Source organism: Dichotomopilus funicola (genome assembly GCF_033296635.1).
Source record: "Dichotomopilus funicola strain CBS 141.50 unplaced genomic scaffold C8A04scaffold_3, whole genome shotgun sequence".
NCBI lineage: Eukaryota > Fungi > Ascomycota > Sordariomycetes > Sordariales > Chaetomiaceae > Dichotomopilus > Dichotomopilus funicola.
In genome coordinates this window covers 318,377-339,133 of record NW_026944024.1, presented here as the reverse complement: position 1 = coordinate 339,133, position 20,757 = coordinate 318,377, and the positions used below count along the sequence as shown (strand labels likewise).

The window sequence follows — 20,757 nt, the reverse complement described above, 5'->3', positions numbered from 1 at the left end:
AGGCGGCAACACGCGATGAACCGGAGTCGCACGCAGAGGGAGCTGAGCAAGGTTTATACGGGAATGCTCGGTTCTGGACCCCGGGATCCCCAAGCCTGGAGGAGTTACATTGTCATTGCCCCTTTTGCACCAAGGCAACCCCGGAGCCATGCAGCTGAGGGGCTTGGCCCATTGACGGGGGGCTTGGTCAGCGGCTGTTATTGGTCGGCCGTTTGAAGTTGGAGATGAGCCGGGCGTGGGCAACAACTCGCCTGCTTCTGCTTGCCTGCGTCCTGCCACGAGTGAGCAATGATTCCCCACGCATGGAAAACTGGGCCGCGGCGAAGGGAACACCGAACCGATGTCGTTTATGAGACCTGTTCGAAATGCAGAAGATAGTGTTGTCTCATGGCTGACGTGAGCTGTCTTGCTTTGCAGCAATCAGAATTGAAGAAACAGCATCTTTGCAAAGGTGGAACTCGGTTTGCCCAAGCCCGACGGCCGAAAACCCGCTCGGCGTTCCTATTTGGGGAAGGTGGCGCCGGCTTTGGCGAAATGGCCAAGCCCAAACCGCCACAAATGTTCAACGGCCAAGCAGCAGCGGGGCATGGAAGCTTTTGGGTGAGACAAAAGACAGACACGTTTGCTCCGTGTTTGCGGTCCTGATTTTGATGAGTATCCGACTTACACTAATGGACGACTCGGCCGAAGAAGTCCGAAAGGTGAGGGGCACAAAAACTCAACAAGAGGAAGGCGACATTTCCAATTTGATCCTAGCTGCCTTTGAGTTTGATTCGAGGTTCAGCCGGCTACTCCGGCCTTCATTCACCTGTGGGTCAACTGCCGAGACGTCCGCAGCGCAACACGGCTGGGCTGAGCAAGCTGGGCGCTCTACGCCAAGATCAAGATCAGAAGCGCGCGCCAAAGACGCACAAACTCCCAGATACTGGCCAACATGCGGAAACACTTGAGCTTGGACGGTTGGCATACAGTTTACCGCCCTTGAAGGTGGCATATTGCCGCGCGACATGAGACATACAGAGGAAACTGAATTCTGCAGGGGCGAGGACCACCAAGACGAGATGCGGAATCAACGGTCTTGATCAACAAATTAGACACGCCGTGAGCTGCAGCCGCCGGGTTTGCTTGCCTACTGACCATAACTACATCCTAATTACGTAGTAGTACTATGTAGATCGACCATTGGCCAGGTGGGTGGCTTAGTTCCAAATGTTTGAAAATAAAGTCAACCTCGAGGTCACCATAGAACAGCAAATGCATTTTAGCAATGAAAGGCTATTCGCGTGTCAAAGTTTCTGAACCGGACAAATTAACTATTTTACCGAAACCTGTTATTCGGGCCACCAACTCTTGGGGTTACTCCCAATCGCCAAATTGGCCAGGATGGAAGAAAGCAACATGGAACCGGTCAATTTGCAGAAGACGTTCGAGCATCAAACTTCGAGAAGCACGGGCTTAGCACCAGGGTTAGGGTTATGCATGGGTCCCGAGAACAACTTGGTTGGGTTTCGTTTTGGCTTGCGCGAAGTATTGATAACATCAAAGGGAGACAACGCAAGATTCTCAGATTCAAGCCAAGACCAGCCACGGCCTCACAAAATCTCCATTAACCTGAGCGGAAATTAAACATCCGACGCGCGATCGAGACGGTCTTTGTCCAGGCTGCAGCACGCCTCCAGAACCTCAGGCCCCACTTGCTGCCTGCTGGCGCGGGAAACTATTGAAATGCGGCCGGAAATAACACTAACACCCCTTGCAGCATCCCACACAGCAGAGTGTTAGTGCTTCAGCCCATGGTCCCTTTATTGACATCGTGATATCAGTATTTAAGCTCGTTGATCTCCGCCACGATGTCCAAGATCATGGCCAGAATTCTCTTCCGCATCCAGTTCCAGCATACCTGATCTTTATTTCACCATGATTCAACTTGACAATTTCGCCACCGGCCCTGATGAGGTGACTGAGGTTTACCAGCGATGCATTCTTGTGTCTGGAACATGCAGCACTACGTCATCCCTGGAACAAGACGAGGGCAGTGTTGTGGTCAATGTTTCAGACGACGGGGGTCAGCCTCTTTTCTCTGAGCAAAGATGGCCCATGTGCCAGGGCAATTTCAAGGCTCTCGTTCTGCTCTCCCCAGGCCCGAACAAGATCACCGTCACTACTAAGGACAGTGATTCCATCGAGGTCAGATTCATCATCCACTCTTCCGAGCAACGGACACCCCTAACTCATCAAACAGCTCTCCGTCCGCTACGTCCCCCTTCTACAAACACCACCCCTCTACCTAGCCATCATGATCGCCAAGGACTCCCCCCTCCTCATCGACTGCCCTCCCGCCAAGTTTGGCGGCCTCTCCAGCGCCCACTCGAGCCTCGCCGCCGCCATCGCCAAGTTCCGCATCACCGCCTACATGTGGCAAGCCCTAACTGCCGAAGACCTCCGCGCCAAAGGTCTCGGCCGGCGCGCATTCCGCCTCGAAGAAGAATGGACAACCGACACCCTCACCCAGCCCTCCCTCCACAACCCCCAAGCCACGGGCTCCGTGCCTAAAATCCACCTCGTACGCACCGACAAAACCGTCTCCGAACTCCGCGACGCCAACCTCGCCCAGCAGAACCCGCGCGCCAACCGCGCCGACGAACTCCACACCATTTTCGAACAGGCCCTCCTCGCCCACGGCGCCCCCTTCACCACCCACACCCGCCCCATCGTCGCGGGGCTCATCCTCGACTCCCATTATGCCGTCCCTGCCGGGGGTGCAGGCCCCAACAAATCCCAGCAAACTTCAACCCCCTATATCCTCGCCCACGCCGCTCTCGGCGCCCATCACCCCTCAGGCTTGTCCCTCGGCATCTTCGGCAGTCATCTAACCTACTCCTGGCCGCGGTACCTTGAGGAAATACCCTCGTGTCTGTTGGATGCCACGCCGCCTGGTGACACGGTGGGAAATGATAACGGCGAGTGTACGAGTATGGCGCGGGCGTGTGCGGTCGGGCAGGGCGCGTTTTTGCATGAGGTTGGTCATGCTTTTGGGGCGCCGCATACGGAGGGGATTATGGAACGGGGGTATAGTGCTGGATGGGAGAGGGCGTTTTTGGGTGGGGTGAGGGGGAAGAGTGGCGCTGGTAGTGAGAGTGGGTGGGAGAGGGTTATTGCTGGGGAGGAACATGGGGCTCGGTGGGCCGTGAGGGATGCGTTGCGGTTTAGGGCGTTGAAGCAGTTTTGGATGCCGGGTGATGGGGAGTTGGGGAGGGAGGTCCCGAGTGTGAGCGTGAGCGAGAAGGACGGGGTTGGGGGTGGGTTGACGTTGGATCTGGCGTGTGACGCGGGGATTGCAGAGGTGAGGTTTACCTCGAAGGACAAGGCGGCTGTGGTCGATGAGGAGAAAGCGTCGATCGCCAACCCGGTGAAGAAGTTGAGTTATCGATGGGATGATATTGGGAAGCGCTTCGTACGATGGAAGCCGCTAGCCCTCCAAGTCACAGCCATGAACGGCCAGCAATACACGGCGACAAATATCTGGAACATGTCTAGGAACCGAGCCAGCATCCGCATTCCGGGAACCGACATCCGCTTGCTTCAGCAGTCCGTTGATGGCGACGGGCTCCCGCACCACGAAGAGGAAACTTGGACATGGGCTGTTCTGTTCAAGAAGCGCGATGCCCAAGGCAAACTCGTCCCCGCCACCAAGATCGACATCCGTGTCGGTTGTGGCCTTGATGGTGCTGTGGTGTACTACAAGGATGGGTCCAAGGTTCCTTGCGGTCCACGAGGCGAGAGCAACGACAACGACCCGCACATGGGCGGCCATCAAGCAAGAATGCTGGCTCTGCCCCAGGACGCAGAAGTTACCAAGGTCGCTGTGACCCGCAACGACGGCTGGTCGCTCAGTGGGCTGCGTTTATGGTTATCCAACGGCAAGGCCATGGGTGCTCTCAACTGCCGGTATGCAATCGACAAGGTCGAGACGCTCGTCCCGTCATCGAACCACAAGATTATTGGCTTCTGTGGTGTGAGCGGGACGTGGGGAATGTGCAATCGCTTTGGGATCATCACGGCCCCGAGGGATGTAGCGCTCCCCGACACGGTGTACGACATGGAAGAGTTGCAAAACAGGCCAGCCAAGGACCGCACGACCCAGCACCGGAATAAGAGGCGCCGGCTAGATGAGGTACGCTCTTCTTCGACCGCACGTTCTTCTGTTTCCTTGACCGGGCTGCTGACATCAACGATTTCTGGAATAATGAAGCGCGAGAAGGACCACGACGAAGACGAGCAGATGGGCGAGAGCTCCACGGAGGACAATGCGGATACGGACGACGAGTCTTGTGATTCGGAGGGGGAAGATGCTAATTATGATGATGGGTCGGACTCGGAGGTTGAAAGGGTTTACCAGCGTGGGTGAACGTACTGCTGGTGATTTGGACGCGATAATATCTCAGCTATTCTGCACACTATTTGGTGTTTCTTTATCAATTGTTGTACGCGGGTTTCATTTTCGTGATTCCTGATTTGTGTGGTGAATGGGGCAGAACCCTCTGCGGTTAAATCAATCACGTGTTTAGCGTTAGGACCCCTGTGGTTTATTGTTAGAGGCTATCATCCATATGCTGTTGGCATGCCCTGAAAAGAAGGCGGACAAAAGCCTGGACTCCTGTGGGCTGAGCCACTGTAGGCCTTCTGGCCCCTGAGCTACTGTTTACTGTTGTCCCAAGGGAAAAGGGGTCCCCTGGGGACTGATAAATTCAAACACATCTAGGTAATCTAGGTGGTAGTCTATTAAACTATTGCTTTACTTCAGTTTCCGTAAGGAGAAGTCACGATACAACGCGGTCTCTTATCGGTTAGTCCGGCTGCTCCGGCACATCTTCCCGTCCTCCGCATGTTATCTACCGAGGTCAGGAGATACGTAGCTGCCTAGAAAGGAAATAACAAGTTCAAGTCGTGTTACGCGATTGGCTTGACGCGTGTTAACGAGACGCGGCCCGATGCCGACGCGCTCCACGACCTGGGTTATTCCGGAACCTGGCGTTCCTTCCATCCTGCTCGCTGCCCTCCAGGCCTTTTGGTCCCGTTCTCAGCAGCCCAGGGCACTGAGGGCAGTATAAAACCTGCCCCGCAAATCCTCCTACCAAATTTTTCCTCTTCCATCCAACACTTCTTTTCCCACCCCGCGCAGTCAACCTACCGGCTCGGCGCGCCGATCCAACAACATCCTCACAGTTCTCGCCCAACAAGTACCTCCTATCGAGATTCACTCTCGGTAGGCGGAAGCGATATCGACTACTATCGCGTTTAGGTGAAGAGCCCCTGTGTTTTGTTCGATTTCAAGCGCTTTCAAATCAACGAAGACAAGAAGTTTCTGCTCCAATAACCCAAGAAACACACACCATCACTTAGTATCATCGACTTTGTTATGGCTTCTTTAACCCCCGCAATGTCGGCCTCTACTTACAAAGCAGCGGCCAAAGGATCCCTGCGCGTGTTTCTAGTTCAGACCGCGCAGGGCCTTGCGCCCTCGTCCGGCGGCTACAAAGCCAATGTTCATCTTCTCCGTACGCTTGCCGTTGGTGGTCATTCGGCTTCCCAGCTTTGTTACGCCACGGAAGATGAGATCACAACCTTTTCCGAACGCGCCATGAAAGCCGGCATTGATCCAAACCTCGACCCCATGGAACTCGGCCAGGTCCAGGTCGGCAACGAGAGCATCGAAATTAGCGCCAAAGCGTTCACTGACGAGTACAGCGTCTACAACGTTGTTCTACCCCGTGTCGCATTTAACAAGGCCTATCCGCGCCGGGGCTTTTAGGAAGACACCCGCGCCTACCTGGACGTAAGTTACGCGGCATTGAAACAATTTTACCCAATTTTCACCGCATTCAACTAACTCTAACAGCATGGTAATTTAACCGACCGCATGAACACACTTGTCAAATTTCTCTCCAAGATCATCATTCGTCTTCAACCCACCCATATCATCTTCAATGACCCGCTCACCATGAAGGTCACAGCTGTGCACCCTGCCCGCGAGACCTTCAAGCGCATTAACATCATTCACACCGCCGAACAGATCCCGTACGGGCCCTTTGTTGCCGGTGTTGATGGCCATTGCCTCTCTCCCGCCGCGGAGAATGAGCTCCTGCGCGACCTCGACGGGATCTGGGCCGTTTCCAAGGCTGTCAAGGACTACGCCTGGACCTACGGCAAGCTTGAAACCACTTTTCTGGTCCATCCCATCTCGACCTATCTTGATTCGGTCACCGGTGGGCTACCTCGCGTGCGCAACAATGTCGACAAGACCGAAGTCGGCATGATCAACCCCTGCCCCCACAAGGGGCTTTCTATTCTGCTCGCTCTTGCGCAGAGGTTCCCGCAGATGGACTTTGTGGTGTGGAAGAGCTGGGGCTCCCGCCCTGAGCACATTGCCCAGCTAGAGGCGTTCCCCAACATCAAGTAGGCAATAACACCCACTTAACTAACCCCTTGGCTGATTATGCTAACCCATTGCACCGCCAGGATTGAGCAAACCACCCGCAACACCGATGAGATTTGGGATCGCATCAAGGTTCTTCTCGCCCCTTCGCTCTGGCATGAAGCCTGGGGAATCGTCGTCACCGAGGCTCAGCTCCGCGGCATCCCCGTCATTGCCTCTAACGCCGGCGGCCTGCCCGAGGCCAAGATTGGTCTTCCCTACTGCATCCCGGTCAAGGAAGTCACTGGCGAGCGCCACCCCAACGGCGATTACGTCGTCGCCGACCAAGACATTGCCCCTTGGGCCGACGCTCTCACCAAGGTCATGGGTAACAAGGAGGAGTACAACGCCCTTCAGGCCTTGACAGCCGACACTGCCGCCGCGTGGTTGAACCAGCTGGACTCCCATGCCCATGAGAGATGGTTTTGCGAGATGCTAGGCTTGGAGTTGGAAGCGGCCGAATAACTTGGGGTACAGTTCCTACAAAGTCCTCTGCGGCGACGATATCCTTGCTGAGATTTTGTCGTTCCAATTGCCGCGATGACGCCCTCTGGATTAGTTGGACGTGGCCATTTGTGCACACTGGTAGCTGGGGCAGAGCCCATTTAGATTGCCACCGACAGCGGTACACAATGAAACGAGTTCACGCCACCCGTATTTATGTGCAAAATGTGGAAAATGTCTGTTTAACGATCCCGACTAATTAATTGTCTGAAGATTGTTTTTGTGCGTGACTTTGTTGTATTCCCGTTCCGACCTCTCAATTATCCGTTTGTTCGAAGCGTAAACTTCATGTCTATTTTCCCGTTTTCTTCGAGGAAGAAGTTAGGCACAGTCTAAACTGTTATCCAATCTCTTTTTCATTCACATCTCTTTTGTCTTTGGCTCCGGGCGATTTATTCGTTTGTTCGACGTGTAAACTTCGTGTCCATTTTCCCTTTTTCTTCGAGCAACAAATCGGGCACAGTCTAACCTTCCATCCAATGTTCTTTTGATTCATTTCTCTTTTATCTTTTACTCCGAGCGATTTATTCGTTTGTTCGAATTGTAAACCTTGTCTCTATTTTCCCGTTTTCTTCGAGGAAGAAATTCGGCACAGTCTCAACTTTTATCCAATCTCTTTTCCGTTGATGTCTCCTTTGTCTTTTACTATGAGCGATTTATTCGTTTGTTCGAAGCGTAAACCTCGTGCCTATTTTCCATTTTCCTGTTTCCTTTCGTATTTTTTCTTGCGTGAATCTCGAAACACCAGCCTTGCAACCCACACGGATGACCAGACAAAGATCTTACAATCTAGGCCGTTTCCTAGTCCTTATTATCAACACGCATATTTCATTACATCAAGCCATGCTTGGTACATGTACTTGCAAAAGTCTTGTTTCCTTGCAAGGGAGGTGGTGGGACTCACAGGGTTAGGGTTGGACACCAGATCCACAACTCCCGTCCGGTTTTGTCGTGACGTCGATTGTGGGGACACCGACTTACACGGCTTATTCCGTTTACTCCCAACGACATGCGAGTAATTCCTAGCATGGGGTTCAGCGAACGATGACGTGATCTCCAAAGGAACAGGTGAAGGCGATATAATACTTGGGATTAGGGAGGCCTTGCTTCTTGTATTTTTAACTTATTTTTTGACTTTTTCCAAATGGACATTATTTCTTTCCCATTTCCCACAAAACTGTGAACATCAATTCTTTTCGCTCAACCCAAGAATCCAACCATGTCCAGACGAGCCTCTTCCAATGTCGGCTATCCCGGCCTGTACGAGTCGGATAACCAGAAGAACCGCCCGCAGGAGGAGATTGACGAATTGACCCGGCACACGGGGGAGAACGTCAAAGGGTATTTGCCGAGTAGGTACCGCCCCTCCTTAGCAAAAGAAATTCGATGCGTGGAAGATGCGACGACAAACGGTGCTGACGAGGGATGTAATTACCCCACACACATAGAGAGCCAGAGGGAAGAAGCCAATCGGTTGCAGCTGGAAGAGGTCAGTCAACTTCCTATCGGTTCGTGATGTTGGGGGAGAAACTAGAAGAGAAGCACAGCGATAACTGACAACACCACGATGGGATCGCATCGCAAACAGACCCACAGACTGCAGGAAGCAAAAATGAAGAAGGATCCGACGCTCGCGGTACGTTTGTTTGGTCTTGCTTTGCCGTTTCCCACGTAGACGCGCTTTAGCACTCTCGGGAAAGTGTTGCTGATCAATGTCCGGTCAATTATCGCAGGCACAATTGCACGGCAACCAGCCGGCCAAAGGTGCAGTCATCGACAAGGAGTTGCAGGAGGAGGATGAGGCAGCGCTGCGCAAGAAACAGCACAAGGATGAGCTCCCGGGGAAGAAATATTGATTGAGGGGTCACTGCAATAATTATGCTGTGATGGGATGTGGACGTGGGGTTTACCGATCAGTCATTAGTGGGGTGGGAGTTGATGGAATTGGGAAAATTAAGGATTGTGTAAATTGTGGTGGGAGGGCAATATTAATACAAAAGGTGTGCCACTAGATGACTGCTGCTGTTGCGCGCAACACCAAAGGTTGACCGAGATTTGAGTGCAAGAGGTGGCGTACTTTGGTTGGTGTGAAAAGAGCGGATGTCGGGGGCTGGTTATCATGGATAAAAGCATGTAGGAAGGGGATATGGCCCTGCTAACGTTGTGGGGAAACGGGAGGAGGGGGTATATAGAGAAGGTCGTCGGACGTGGTGTTCAACAACCAAGCAAATCACGAGGATCGCTGCGTAGCGTAGTGGTTAAGATCTGTGTACCTAGTTGGATACTGTCTGGGGCCGGAAGACTGACCCACACCTTGTCTGACCACAGTTCTTCTTTTTCGATTCCTGTTCGTGTCACTTTTTTTTCACCTCATAGCTTTTTGCCCAGCTAGCCTCCATAACTACTTTCCACATTCCCATGCTTGACACCACTTCTGTGAACCTTGAACCAGACATATTTCATCATGGAACGGCGTTGAACTTTGGTAAAACCAACCTTGTATTATGTATTTGCTGTCACTTGAGGCGCAATGGAACTAAACGGCACTTCGAGACTCCTTTTGGCTGGCGTCGCTGGTAACCGGAAGCACATCAATCAGCCAACTGTTGATCGCTGGTCCATTGTTCGAGCTGTGACCAAGATTGACTGCTGCCCAAAACCCACGGCTGAACTTGGTGGTGTCTGAGATCTGCACCATTATAGCTGGCCGGTTTAAGTGGCATGGGCTAGCCGCTGCCAACCTGCTACTCTCGGGGTTGACAGAAAAAAGGGAGGTCGACCGTTTGCCTCGATGATGTATCTAGTCGTGTGATTTACCGCCAACATAGTTGGTGGCCTTGGGCTCAATGGTTTCTTCTGGGATAACCTGTCGAATAAATAGGTCGTTGTTCTTCTGAAATGAGGATTGTTCAACCTTACGACCCGAACATATTTGACGGCTGGGAATAATTGAAGCGAAAAGCGCCGGCACAACGCTATTGTTCAAGGAGTGAAGAACAAGGATTTCAACTCGTCAATGGCAAAATAAGTGGTTAACATCTCCGCCTGGACCCGTTTTATATGTTCTTTCCTCCCAACTTCCGGGCACGCTTTAAGAAATTTCTGACCACATTCCCTTGAAATCTTCACATGACCGCCCTCCTCTTCTTTCTTTTTTCCTCGGTACGGCGCCAAATGCCCAAACTTCAACCTTTTTCTCTTTCTTTCGCCCAACGCCATTACCAACATCACCAACATCATCGAGGTTTTCCCCCCTTCCTTTCTTCTTTCCTTCTTCTTTTTCTTTTTTCTTTCTCCAAATTCCCACCACCACCGCGCGCCCCACGATGCCGAGATCTATGGCGCCTAAGCATGCCATCGCCCTCGACGGGCTCCATTTTGGCCCCGGCCGGGTCTTCAGCAGCCGTGCAGTCGCCGAGCGGATGTACGGGCTGCTGCTCGGCAACGAGTACTTCGACACGCCCACTGGCCCGGGCAAGGACATAGAACAAGTGCGGGAACGGGTGGCGGGCATTTTGTCCGCAATTTTTGGAATTTGCGTCACTCGGGTTCCGATTTTTTTCTCGCTGAACGACCCAGCCCTAGCTTGGCAGGTCGTGGCCGGTGATGTGGCCGAGCAGCGTGGCTGCACCATCCCCGCTGCCGAAGTCTGCGAGTTGGTGACCGTTTTTTCGGACGCCCGCCGCACGTTCTTCGAGTGTCCCGGTGACGGGACGGTGGCGGCGGCTAGAGTGGCCAGCTCGCTCACCACCATCATAGACCAGTGGCTCGAGGCCACCACGGCGGCCGTTCCCGCGTCGGAGCACCAACCCACCACCCTCGCCAGCAGGCCTGCGGTCGCGGAGAGCCCGGCGCTGGAGAGGCTCTTCGCCAACTTCACTTTCGCGGACGCGACACCTTCCGGCCGCGAGGCCGCCCACGCCCACGCCCACGCCCACGCCCACGACAACGACGCCTGGCCCCCGTCGTACTTGGCCCCGGCCGACATAGCCCACCTGAACCACCCGCATCTGCGGGAGCTGCTTGAGGGCGTCTGCTGGAACGACAAGGGCACCGTGCCCACGCTCCCCACCGAGCGGGCGAACCCGCTCTGCCTGCGCCTCTTTCTCGGCTGGCTCGCAGCCGCCTACACCCCGCCCCCTTCCGCCACGACCCCGGGCAGCAGCAGCAGCAGCAACAGCAGCAGCAGCAACAACAACAACAACGACACCACCATCCCCACCATCCCCACCATCACCACCACCACCACAGCCACGGTCACCGAGTCACGTGCGCTGTACACGGCGCCCATTGCCTTCTTTGTCAACAAAGACAGGCAGGCGTGGTACGAGGACTCCGGTCGGCAGTCCAAAAAATTTGGACACCTCGACGGTTTCCTGGCCTACGCGGCCGAAGCGTTTTCCAAGCGGGGCAAGAGCAGCGTGTTTGCGCTGCTGACGCCTTTCTTCCCAACCCTGCAGGAGGCCCGTGGCTTCCTGCACACGCCCACCACCACCAGCAGCAGCAGCAGCAGCACCAACACCAGCAGCACCACCACCGCCATCGTCGACCCGGAGGTCCTGGCCGCCCGCAACATCTTCAACAACCACGCCAACATGCGGCGCTTTGGCACCGCCGTGATGCTGCGCGTCGTGTCCCGCGCCGGCGTGCCCGGCCTGCAGGTCGCCTTCTTCTGTCCGTGGGACCGCCACGACTGGACCCAGAAGTCGTGGCGGCTGTACGAGTGGCGCCTTCGTTTGTGGAAGGAGAGCCTGGTCCGGAAGATTGAGGCCTGGGCCCAGGAGTGCGACGTGCCCCTCCACGAGGGGTACATGGGCGAGTCGTGGATAGTCCGCAAGGACCGCGACCACGACTCCGTGGAGATGTGTGCGGGTTGGTTGTGGCGGGCCATGAGGGCCCTCGAGCAGACGGTCCCGGGCGGGGACGAGGACAACACCTGGGAGTGGGAGGAGAGCTGCCGCTTCAAGCGGATGGAGGACTGGGGGGTTGGTGCGGTGTCCGAGGACGGTGAGGGGGATGAGGATCCGATGGACGTGGATATGGACGAGTAGGAGGGTGGACGGAGGATGAGTCAGCCGATGTTTGTCCAAGTTGTAGTTTTGTTTGGTCTTGTTTCTGCTTGTCTTGTAATTTTACAAATTGACTTGTTCTTCAATGATTGTCTCAGATGTAGTTGTAAGCACTTGACCGTGGCTGAACCCTGGTGTACTGGCCAGCGCGCTAAAGTATTTCCACCCATAAACACGCCCATGTTCACTGATACCATTGCGCGTATGGCAACACGATGGACGCATTCAACACACGGGGCCCTGATTGAGTAAGTATTAACGGGTCAGTGAATGGAAGGACAGAAAGGGAAAACATAACGCCCCCAAAAAGGTATGAGTTGTCACCGTTTAGCCCAACCACAAACTGAGATTGAAGCAGGAGTTTGGCCCGTAGACAGGACCTGGGGGACCAGTCCATTCGGTAGATGTCCGAGGAGAGCATCTTGGTGAGCGACATGGGCTCCAAATCGAGAAATATAATTTGGGGAAGGTTTAGATCTAGGGAACTGATGGACAGAGAAGGTTACCGGAACAACAAAAGCGACGAAAGCAAGCAAAAGAAAAGCGGACTGAATCCGGAGATAATTACATAATTAGAAGGGTATAAGGAAACGGGCTGGAGAAAAGTAGAAAAGGAAAACATAATGATAAGAAAGGAGAAGAGGAAAGAAAGAAAGTTGCGGAATACTTCAAGGGGATATTGAGCCCTAAAAGGAGGTGATGTTCGACGATGTACAAGTCCGCTGTGTGCTGTGTACATTGTCTAGATACATATGGGAGTCGGGAAAAGCCTTCAATTGCAACTCAACCACTTGTCCCTCGAGGAAGTCGCTATGATGCCAGTGTTGTTCGAGTTAGAGTTTTTACTTCCCACCAGACAGGACCAGGACCCATGTTGGCTAAAATGTCTGGTGTACATCCAATTTCCATATCACTGCGTTGCACCGTTACCAACTTTTGCCCTGTGAAGCCAGATGCTACTTTGTTTTTGTATTACTCTTTGTGAATTGACATTGTACGGTGGAGAGAAAGCACTCGGACGGATTGAAGGGACGCGAGGGAAGTATGTGGCTTGAGCCTCTTCCCTAAAAAGAAGGTGTGGCCCAAGGTGTGGCGCACTGTGAAATAACCCAAAAACCAAAAACAGTGAAACGAACAGGAATCGAAAAGAGAACTGTGGTCAGACAGGGTGTGGGTCGGTCTTTCGGCCCCAGACAGTATCCAACTAGGTACACAGATCTTAACCACCGCACCACCGAGTAGTCCGCGATGGCACATTGGTTGGTTGTTGGCAACTGTGGTCTCACGCCTTCTTTATATACTCTCTTGCTCCTTCCATATCCTAGCCCGTCACACCACCACGGGTGCGAGCAAGTCTTTGCTGCCTATTTACCTATGGTAAGATCCGCCGCCTTGCTCCGACCCAACTCCATTGAGGCTGTGTTGACACATTCCTGCTTCTTCGAAGTCATGTTTCCAAGATTCAGGGTAAGTCGCGACCGAATTTGCAATTCCCTTGGGCGATGAATATCCCGACTCACCCACACGCATCGACGGGCTTTATTTCCAACATCGATTTGTCCACACTGGCAGCCGCGTCTCATTCTGCAGCTTGATTCTGTTAACCATATTTGCGTAATAGCCACGTTCTTCGCCATTCCATTTCAACAGAAGCCCAACTCGCTCGCCAAAAGCCACTGACAAATCTCGCAACACTATTGTCGGCCAGACTACCGTTCGTTACTGATGTCCACCATGTCAATTGACCTCATCAACATCACAAACAAGAAAACAAGGGCGATGAGAAGATTTCTTGATTCCACAGCACTATCGGCGCGGTACCCAGGTGTCCAAAACACCGGATTTGGCGTGAAGTAGGTTTTTATGCGCTATCCTCTATCTCGTGTGGTAACTAACCGCAATTTCCACTCCAAAACTATCAAAGCTCGCCGTCGGGGTTGCCGAGAGACGACAAGAGGTCTAACTTGCTGCCTACTCCACAGTTGTACGTCGCAGACAAGGCGTGTTCAGCTGGCCCCACATGCCCACCACGACTGGTACGCAGAAATACTACTGTGTACATCCCTCCCACCAAGGCCCGATTACGGCCAATCCCAAAATTCCCACCGACCAACCTCAAGTCGAAATTGTCCAACTACCGAACCCATCACGAGTAATTCCACCGAGTACCGACCCCGACACCATCGCAATTCTCAACCTCGGCACAGGACGACTCCCTTTTCGCGCCACGACATAGCATACAACAATGGACGGGTTCATGGCAATTAAAAGTTAAAGCGCCGCGGTACCCCGCAAATTGACGCGTTCCGGGTCTTGTCGAAGAGGGGCATCTTGCAGCGCCAAGCTCGGCCAAGATTGCGGGGAAGTAAGACTGTTCAGGGCGATCGACGGGCTTTGCAGATGCGATCTTGGGATTGGGAGTGGGGGATGGGCCCATGATATTCACCAGTCCCGGTGGCAGATCTGGCCACGTCGCGAAGTTTTTTGTCTTGAGATCTCAAGGCTTTCTGTTTGGTGAGAAGCGTCCACAGGTGGTCGCTCCGGGGACGAGAAACCGCCCTCTTTGAACAGCAAGAGGGAGGACGAGAAGATGTCGATATTGTAGGGAAGCTGCCGAAGTGGATTTAATACTGGTAACAACTATTTAGATCCGTATTTATTTATTTCACTTTTATTTTGGGTTGCTGACGCAGCAGAGGCCGGGTCTTGGGGAAGCACGTTTTGTGGTCTTTGAAACGGTGGAGAAAGCGCCCCGCGCGGAGTTTTTACTACTCCGTTATTCCGCTCCGTTTTCCGATTTTTGTAATGGTGTGAATCTATGTCGCCTTCTTGTGACTATAGTTTCACCAACACTTTGCAAACTCACTCCTAGCCAACCCAATGGGTTTGTGACCCTCCTCTACACATTTTGGCTAATGTCCGTTCACGTCTGTCTAGTCTTCGATTACTGTGAGATGCCCTCACCGGTCTCATGCCTCGGCTTTCCCAGAGAGGCTTTTCTAGGTCTGTCTCTTAAACAGCTCGCGATGCCGAGGGAAGCGTATGGGCTGCTGGGACTCGCCGGAAGATGGTATGGTAGGGCTGGGCCGTTGTAAGGGAAAATGAGGACCGAGGCCCGAGGCAAAGAGGTGGTCGAGCATCGTTACTCAGATGGTCACCTCGGAAACCAGCTATTTTAATTCATATGCCCCAGGTCACTGAATCGGAGCCGGGATGGCACAAACATGGGGAAACAATAACCTTGAGTGGCCCCCTGTGTAAGATGGTTGGGAAGTAACTGCAACGTGGCATAACGGTTGGGGGGCCGCAACACCATGTCATCAATGGGATCCATCGCGATACGACGCATTATGGCGGCCTCGTTCTGGCAAATAAGGGACAAGTTTTCCATCAATCAGGTGTCAGAACCGGATTGCAATATTGCTAAGGAAAGATTGTATAGGTTGTCGGGAGCGCTGGCTTTCCACCGCAGGTATCAATCTTCACCCGTACTCGATAGATCCACCACTCGGTCGTCTAGCAGACACCCAGGTTGCCAGGGCAAACCGTGTAGCAACCTAAAGTACAAACCTAAGTATTAATACACACTCCCGAATCATATACCACACCAGAGACAACACTTTACTCACCAAGAACGCAGCCACCAGCTCCAATGCTGCTCATATCGCAGAGAGCAATACAGTTTCCCTTGCTCTCACAGCAGGTGTCGAGGTTGCAGCACGTAGACCAACCGTCGCAGAATCACTGTTCAAGGTCAGTGATGTTGAAGAATTTTGAAGTACATATGCACTGCCTGGTTACTCATTAGAGTACTCTGGGAGCTCTCCCACAGTTAAAACAACGTAGATTCCATCAATGACCGGATCTATTGCGGTTTGAAAGTCACAAGCATTTGTTGGGGACCCGTTGGCTTCACCACATGTTGATATTATACCTACAAAGCCCTTTCAGAAGTGACTTGGCTATTACTAGCTGCTAGCACGCCATCATACCCAGGGGATGGGAACTGGGACCTTTTTAGCTAGGAAGGTGAGGCGCATGGCAGCCCACCTGCTTCCGCTCCTCCATATGGCCACCATATCTCCACAAGCGCTACCCGGCCTCTAATCAGCCTTCGGAGACGTGCGGTTCCATCGCAGCAAGACGCCCTTCCAGCTCGAGACGCTCTTCGTTCGACAGACCCAGATACCGGGCTACGTCAGCGATACACTTGGCACGCTCCTCCTCGTACCCCTCCTCGTATCCCTCCTCGTACCCCTTCTTACGTTCCTGCTCGAATCCTTGCTTGAACCCCTTCTTGTATCCCTGCTTGAGTCCCTTCTTGTGTCCGTGCTTGAGTCCCTTCTTGTGTCCCTGCTTGAATCCTTCCATGCGCCCCTCCGTACGTATGTTTTCTGGTTCGTCACCCTCTTCCTTTGTAAACCTTTTGCGATCATGTGAATGGCGAGCCGTACGAAAGATGGCCCTGGTCGCTCATATGAGATCGCGATCGTGGGGTTCCTAATGGATGGTTAGATTTGTTACATCACCTGATAATTATGGGAAAGCAACAAACCTGGTGATCCCGGAAGCCATCTCAGCGGCCGAGGGGCGGCAAAGCACGGCGGGTATACCAGGTGCCAGACCGAGGAAGTCGGAGAGATAGAGGGCGACTCGACCGGTGGGTTGTTGCTTCGGGTTGAGATCGTCGTCGTGGAAAAGGACCCACGGGCTTGAGAGATGGTCGATGGTCAAAACCCTGAACCATGCCTTCTTCATGTCTGGGTACTGAAGATCGATGATCAGGACGGCCTGGACCTTGCCGTCCGACAAATTGATGTATTGGCGCGACTTCCTTTGCACATGATCTCGAGACTCGCCCTACCAGACCTCGCAAACCAGAGCCGGTATCGTACCCACCGGGCCAAATGAGACATCGGCCTGTTTATGGATTTTGCTCTCGTACTTGATAGTAGCTGTACCGTGTTCATCGATTGCCTTGAACAAGTCTTGAACCATTTTATCGTTCGTTGTATCCAGCCATTTGAAAATCTGGTTCTTGATATAGTCTCTAAGACCCATCCGAACCTTGAAATGTAGCATGGATTCGCCCATGATGTCGAGATAGACTGTCGCGGAATCGTAATCGTACTCGAATCGGGAGACTTTTAGTTCGTCGAGATCAACCAGCTTAGCGTTGAGTTCTTTGTCAAGGTAGTCTACCTCGCTTATGTCGCTTGCTGCCAGTGGAAGCCGAGAATCAAGGTATCAAGACACTCGGAATCGTGGGTGCCAAGGTCCCGGCGAGTGTTGACAACATACTCGACGATGTCTTCGATCGTGGAAAGGTCTCGCATTACCTACGAGTGCGAGGGGTCAGCAGGCTGCCGTCAGCACGGGAGAGAGGGAAGGGGAATGGAGTACAGGCTGCGCCAGGAGGGCCGGGACTGGAGCCGGATGTTGTGACGACATTGCTGGTGTAGGCGATATTGAAATTGTTGACGAAGGGAGAAGAAAAAAGAGAATTGGTGGCAGGGAAGTACTCTTAAATAAAAAAACCTGCTTGCGAGGGCCAAAGCGCGTTGCGTTATTTACACTTTCACTGTTCACCCATCACTGAGGCAAAGCTCAAACAGTAATTAACTAACTCGCAAGCCATATCTTACCCAACGCTCCCTTGTTCATGACAAGACTTAGTTAACATTAGTATGTTACCTAGTGTCGCCAACGGCCCCAGGACCCTGCCTCAGATACATACTCCTACCATCACAGGACGGAGAAGGGCATCTAGATCTCGAACGAGACGTATCTTAGGCAGACCATCGTTCCTTCGTTATAGCCGCTCCCCTTGACACCATCGCGATCAAGGATGACCGTGGGACCGGGAGTCAGTACCACGGACTACATATATTGTTATTCATCCAGCTACTTTTCAGGTGCTGGGATACAATTATTTCACACTCAAGAAGATGTAGCCTTTACCCAGCTTTGCTAGTTTTGTTACGTTGCACACGATGTTGCAATCGCTGTCCCGGGTCAACGGTGACCTAGTCATGAGCTAATTAATTAGTCGCTGCTTGGAACGTCAATGGATGGGTTTTACATGATTCCCTACCCAGGGACAAACCAGTTCTGGATAGTGGATACTCTTTTGTCACCAGAGTACTTTACTTCGATTGAGTCTATAACTCTATATTGATTGCAGAGTCAATGTTCATTCCAGACTCAATTGACGTACTTGCTGGTTAAGAACAAGGTAGCAAAGAAGGATTCTCCGCCGCGTCAACGGATCTTCAGGACGTTGTGGGACCGTACGAGCGTCCATAGCAGTCGTACAATTCACCGATACAATCCGTCACCGGAATACAAAAAAGAGGCTCTCAGGCTAGAGTAGATGTCGCTCGAGTAACACCTGTCGGGAACCGGGCCGCCAAGACGGCGTGGGGGCGGACCAGTACCAACAAGTCCATTCCGAATCTCCGCGCGAGGCGACTTCAGCGAGCCGCCCTGACGGACCTAGGACTAACATGTCTATTCCGAATCTCCGCGAGAGGCGTATCTTGATTGAGCCGCCGAATGTCCCCGATGGGGATATCGGGGACGCCATCTCCGAGCTGGAAGGACGGGCCGAAGAGACTGGACGGGCAGTTTACACTGGTTCACAGGGACGACGCGTGGTTCGATGAACGGGATGTTATGGTTGAGTCCGGGCAGGCCACTGAAGCCACTCATGTCGATGAAGATGCGCCGTTCTGGTGTGACTGGGAGCCTGTTGAAAGTTCAACAGTTACCTGTCGAAAATAACAAGTTGGAGGGAATTACAGAGGAGGATTCGCAGCTTGTGGGAGGTGTAGAATGGCTGGGCCGAGGTAACAGTAACAGTGTTACTTGATGATGATGATGATGATGATGATGGTTGTCTTCTCTATTTCGCCCCCAACACTTCCAGATGCGAGCGGGAGCATTCGAGACCCTCAAATCCTGCTGCATCAAGGTTCTAACCTACTTCCAACACAGCTGCACAGTTGGGATCAGTCCGGTGACCCTATGCGAGCCAATCCCACGATACCGAATAATTATGCAACCATTTGTACCGCCTAGAGATGTTGAGCCACACAACCCAGAACCCAATCTTAATTACCCATCTGTAATGGTAAGTCCAACAGAGTCCTTTGGAGACGGAATCCTGACGGGATCATCCACCCAATATCCCCGACCGCCTTCCAACCAAATCTTGCTCCTTTTCTCCCAGGACCGCCGCATGACCTGCCGCAGCTTCGGTATCTCGTGTGGGAAGAGTCTGCCGTTAAAAGTCCAAGAGCAATTCTCCACTCGTTCCATCACCTCTGCGGCTTCTCCCACGTAGCCGTCCCAGAAGACGTATCCGGCATCTCTGACAAGGAGATTTGTGCGGTCCAAAACAGAACCGTAGGGACCATTGGCGACTTTCCACAGTTGTGCTGGAAGGGTCTCTGCGTCATCAATTCCCTTCCAACTGGCTTGGCCCTCAAGCCCCCGAGGGTAGTTGATGTTGTAAAGGCCGAGACGTATTAGGGAATTTCTCCCCGCTACCGACTCGGTTAACGAACTTGCCATGGTGACAATGCATTCTTTGCCGGTCCCCGTTCCGCCCACGTCGGCTGAGTCCAGCAGGGATTTCCAGATCTCAAACTCGTCGGAGTGTCTCAGTCGGTAAGGAAGACCAAGGCCGTTGAAGAGCTGTTAGCCGGTTAATTAGGAGGCAAACTTTACCACGAGCAAACCCGATCCCGTTGTCCCAGAGAGAAAGAGATTAACTCACTAGGAACCGCCGATGGGGGGTGGCAATATTCGGTTCGACCCAATCGACTTTCCGCCAGCCCCATTCGACGTCGTGAGCGGCTACGTCGTCGAAAAAGACCGAGATGACGGCCTCGAGGTACTCGAAAACACAGGCCAACTGCTCATTTGCCCAACGAGGCCAGGGCCAGAAAAAGGTTTCCAGCTCGCGCAGCATGTCCTCCGGGCTCTTGCTCGACAATGTCACGCTTGCCCAGACTTCATCCTTGGTTCTCGGCGCCGTAAGATTTGCCTGCCCCGCGCTCTCTATGGCCTTCCGTCCAAAGATGTTGCAATACAGTTGAAAGCGGTAAAAGGCGCGCAAGATGCGGAGCTCCTCGGACGGTGAAATAGTGGCAGGTCTTGTGGTCTCGAAGATGTAGTTGAATCGTGGTATCGCTCGCTGAGTTAAATCGTGGGTAAAGTATTCGATCATACGGTGTATGCGTTCGATTGCTGCTACCATACGATGGGTGAGAGGCAATGGCGGCAGTCCCAGCGCGGGCGAGGGACTCGACACGGCTTGATCTTGGCGAACATGAACCCGATCAAGCAGGCGCCGAATGCTGTTCCAGTCCGAATAGTCGATTGACTCGGCCTCGTATGTAGCGAAGGCTAGAGGCAATAGCTGTGGTGGTACCAAGCGAAGCAGGATTTCTTTGAGAACATGTTGTTGGAAGGTTTGAAAAGTCGCATGGAATAGGGGATGTGCGAGAATTGTTGAGAGCAGCGATCGCGAGTCGAGACAACCTAGGATGTGGGCGACAATTTCGGTGGGCAAACCATAGATCGGAGGGACTCGAGGGAGGTTTTCGACCGGGGAGGCGCTGCGCAAATGGCAAAGCTTTTGTCTCGACCGCATAGCTGATAGCATTTTGATTCTCGAGGACGAAAAGATGAATGCGATCACGG

At 53.0% G+C, this 20,757-nt stretch overlaps 6 protein-coding genes across 6 annotated transcripts; 4 read left to right on the top strand and 2 right to left on the bottom strand.

The window, feature by feature from the left end:
- Nucleotides 1-1,917: 1,917 nt before the first annotated feature.
- On the top strand, nt 1,918-4,408 carry C8A04DRAFT_8910 (putative peptidase family-domain-containing protein; the record flags this gene model as incomplete). The annotated part of the gene is made up of 5 exons (XM_062785288.1): nt 1,918-2,187; nt 2,243-3,019; nt 3,287-3,865; nt 3,965-4,174; nt 4,262-4,408. 5 exons carry the CDS (start codon nt 1,918-1,920, stop codon nt 4,406-4,408), a joined length of 1,983 nt encoding a protein of 660 aa, XP_062640732.1.
- A 1,032-nt stretch (nt 4,409-5,440) lies between these two features.
- Nucleotides 5,441-6,940, top strand: C8A04DRAFT_8994 (glycosyltransferase; the record flags this gene model as incomplete). The annotated part of the gene is made up of 3 exons (XM_062785314.1): nt 5,441-5,749; nt 5,900-6,456; nt 6,520-6,940. 3 exons carry the CDS (start codon nt 5,441-5,443, stop codon nt 6,938-6,940), a joined length of 1,287 nt encoding a protein of 428 aa, XP_062640731.1.
- Nucleotides 6,941-8,198: 1,258 nt separating this feature from the next.
- C8A04DRAFT_24601 (uncharacterized protein) lies at nt 8,199-8,835 on the top strand (the record flags this gene model as incomplete). The annotated part of the gene is made up of 4 exons (XM_062779230.1): nt 8,199-8,331; nt 8,428-8,468; nt 8,568-8,615; nt 8,713-8,835. The coding sequence occupies 4 exons, from the start codon at nt 8,199-8,201 to the stop codon at nt 8,833-8,835; spliced, it is 345 nt and encodes a 114-aa protein (XP_062640730.1).
- Nucleotides 8,836-10,305: 1,470 nt separating this feature from the next.
- C8A04DRAFT_8961 (uncharacterized protein) lies at nt 10,306-12,030 on the top strand (the record flags this gene model as incomplete). The annotated part of the gene is made up of 2 exons (XM_062785302.1): nt 10,306-11,400; nt 11,536-12,030. The coding sequence occupies 2 exons, from the start codon at nt 10,306-10,308 to the stop codon at nt 12,028-12,030; spliced, it is 1,590 nt and encodes a 529-aa protein (XP_062640729.1).
- Nucleotides 12,031-16,155: 4,125 nt separating this feature from the next.
- Nucleotides 16,156-17,499, bottom strand: C8A04DRAFT_24599 (uncharacterized protein; the record flags this gene model as incomplete). Its single annotated transcript, XM_062779229.1, has 5 exons — nt 16,156-16,471; nt 16,604-16,882; nt 16,994-17,254; nt 17,350-17,387; nt 17,452-17,499. The coding sequence occupies 5 exons, from the start codon at nt 17,497-17,499 to the stop codon at nt 16,156-16,158; spliced, it is 942 nt and encodes a 313-aa protein (XP_062640728.1).
- A 1,665-nt stretch (nt 17,500-19,164) lies between these two features.
- C8A04DRAFT_24598 (uncharacterized protein) lies at nt 19,165-20,719 on the bottom strand (the record flags this gene model as incomplete). The annotated part of the gene is made up of 2 exons (XM_062779228.1): nt 19,165-19,746; nt 19,829-20,719. 2 exons carry the CDS (start codon nt 20,717-20,719, stop codon nt 19,165-19,167), a joined length of 1,473 nt encoding a protein of 490 aa, XP_062640727.1.
- Nucleotides 20,720-20,757: the final 38 nt, after the last annotated feature.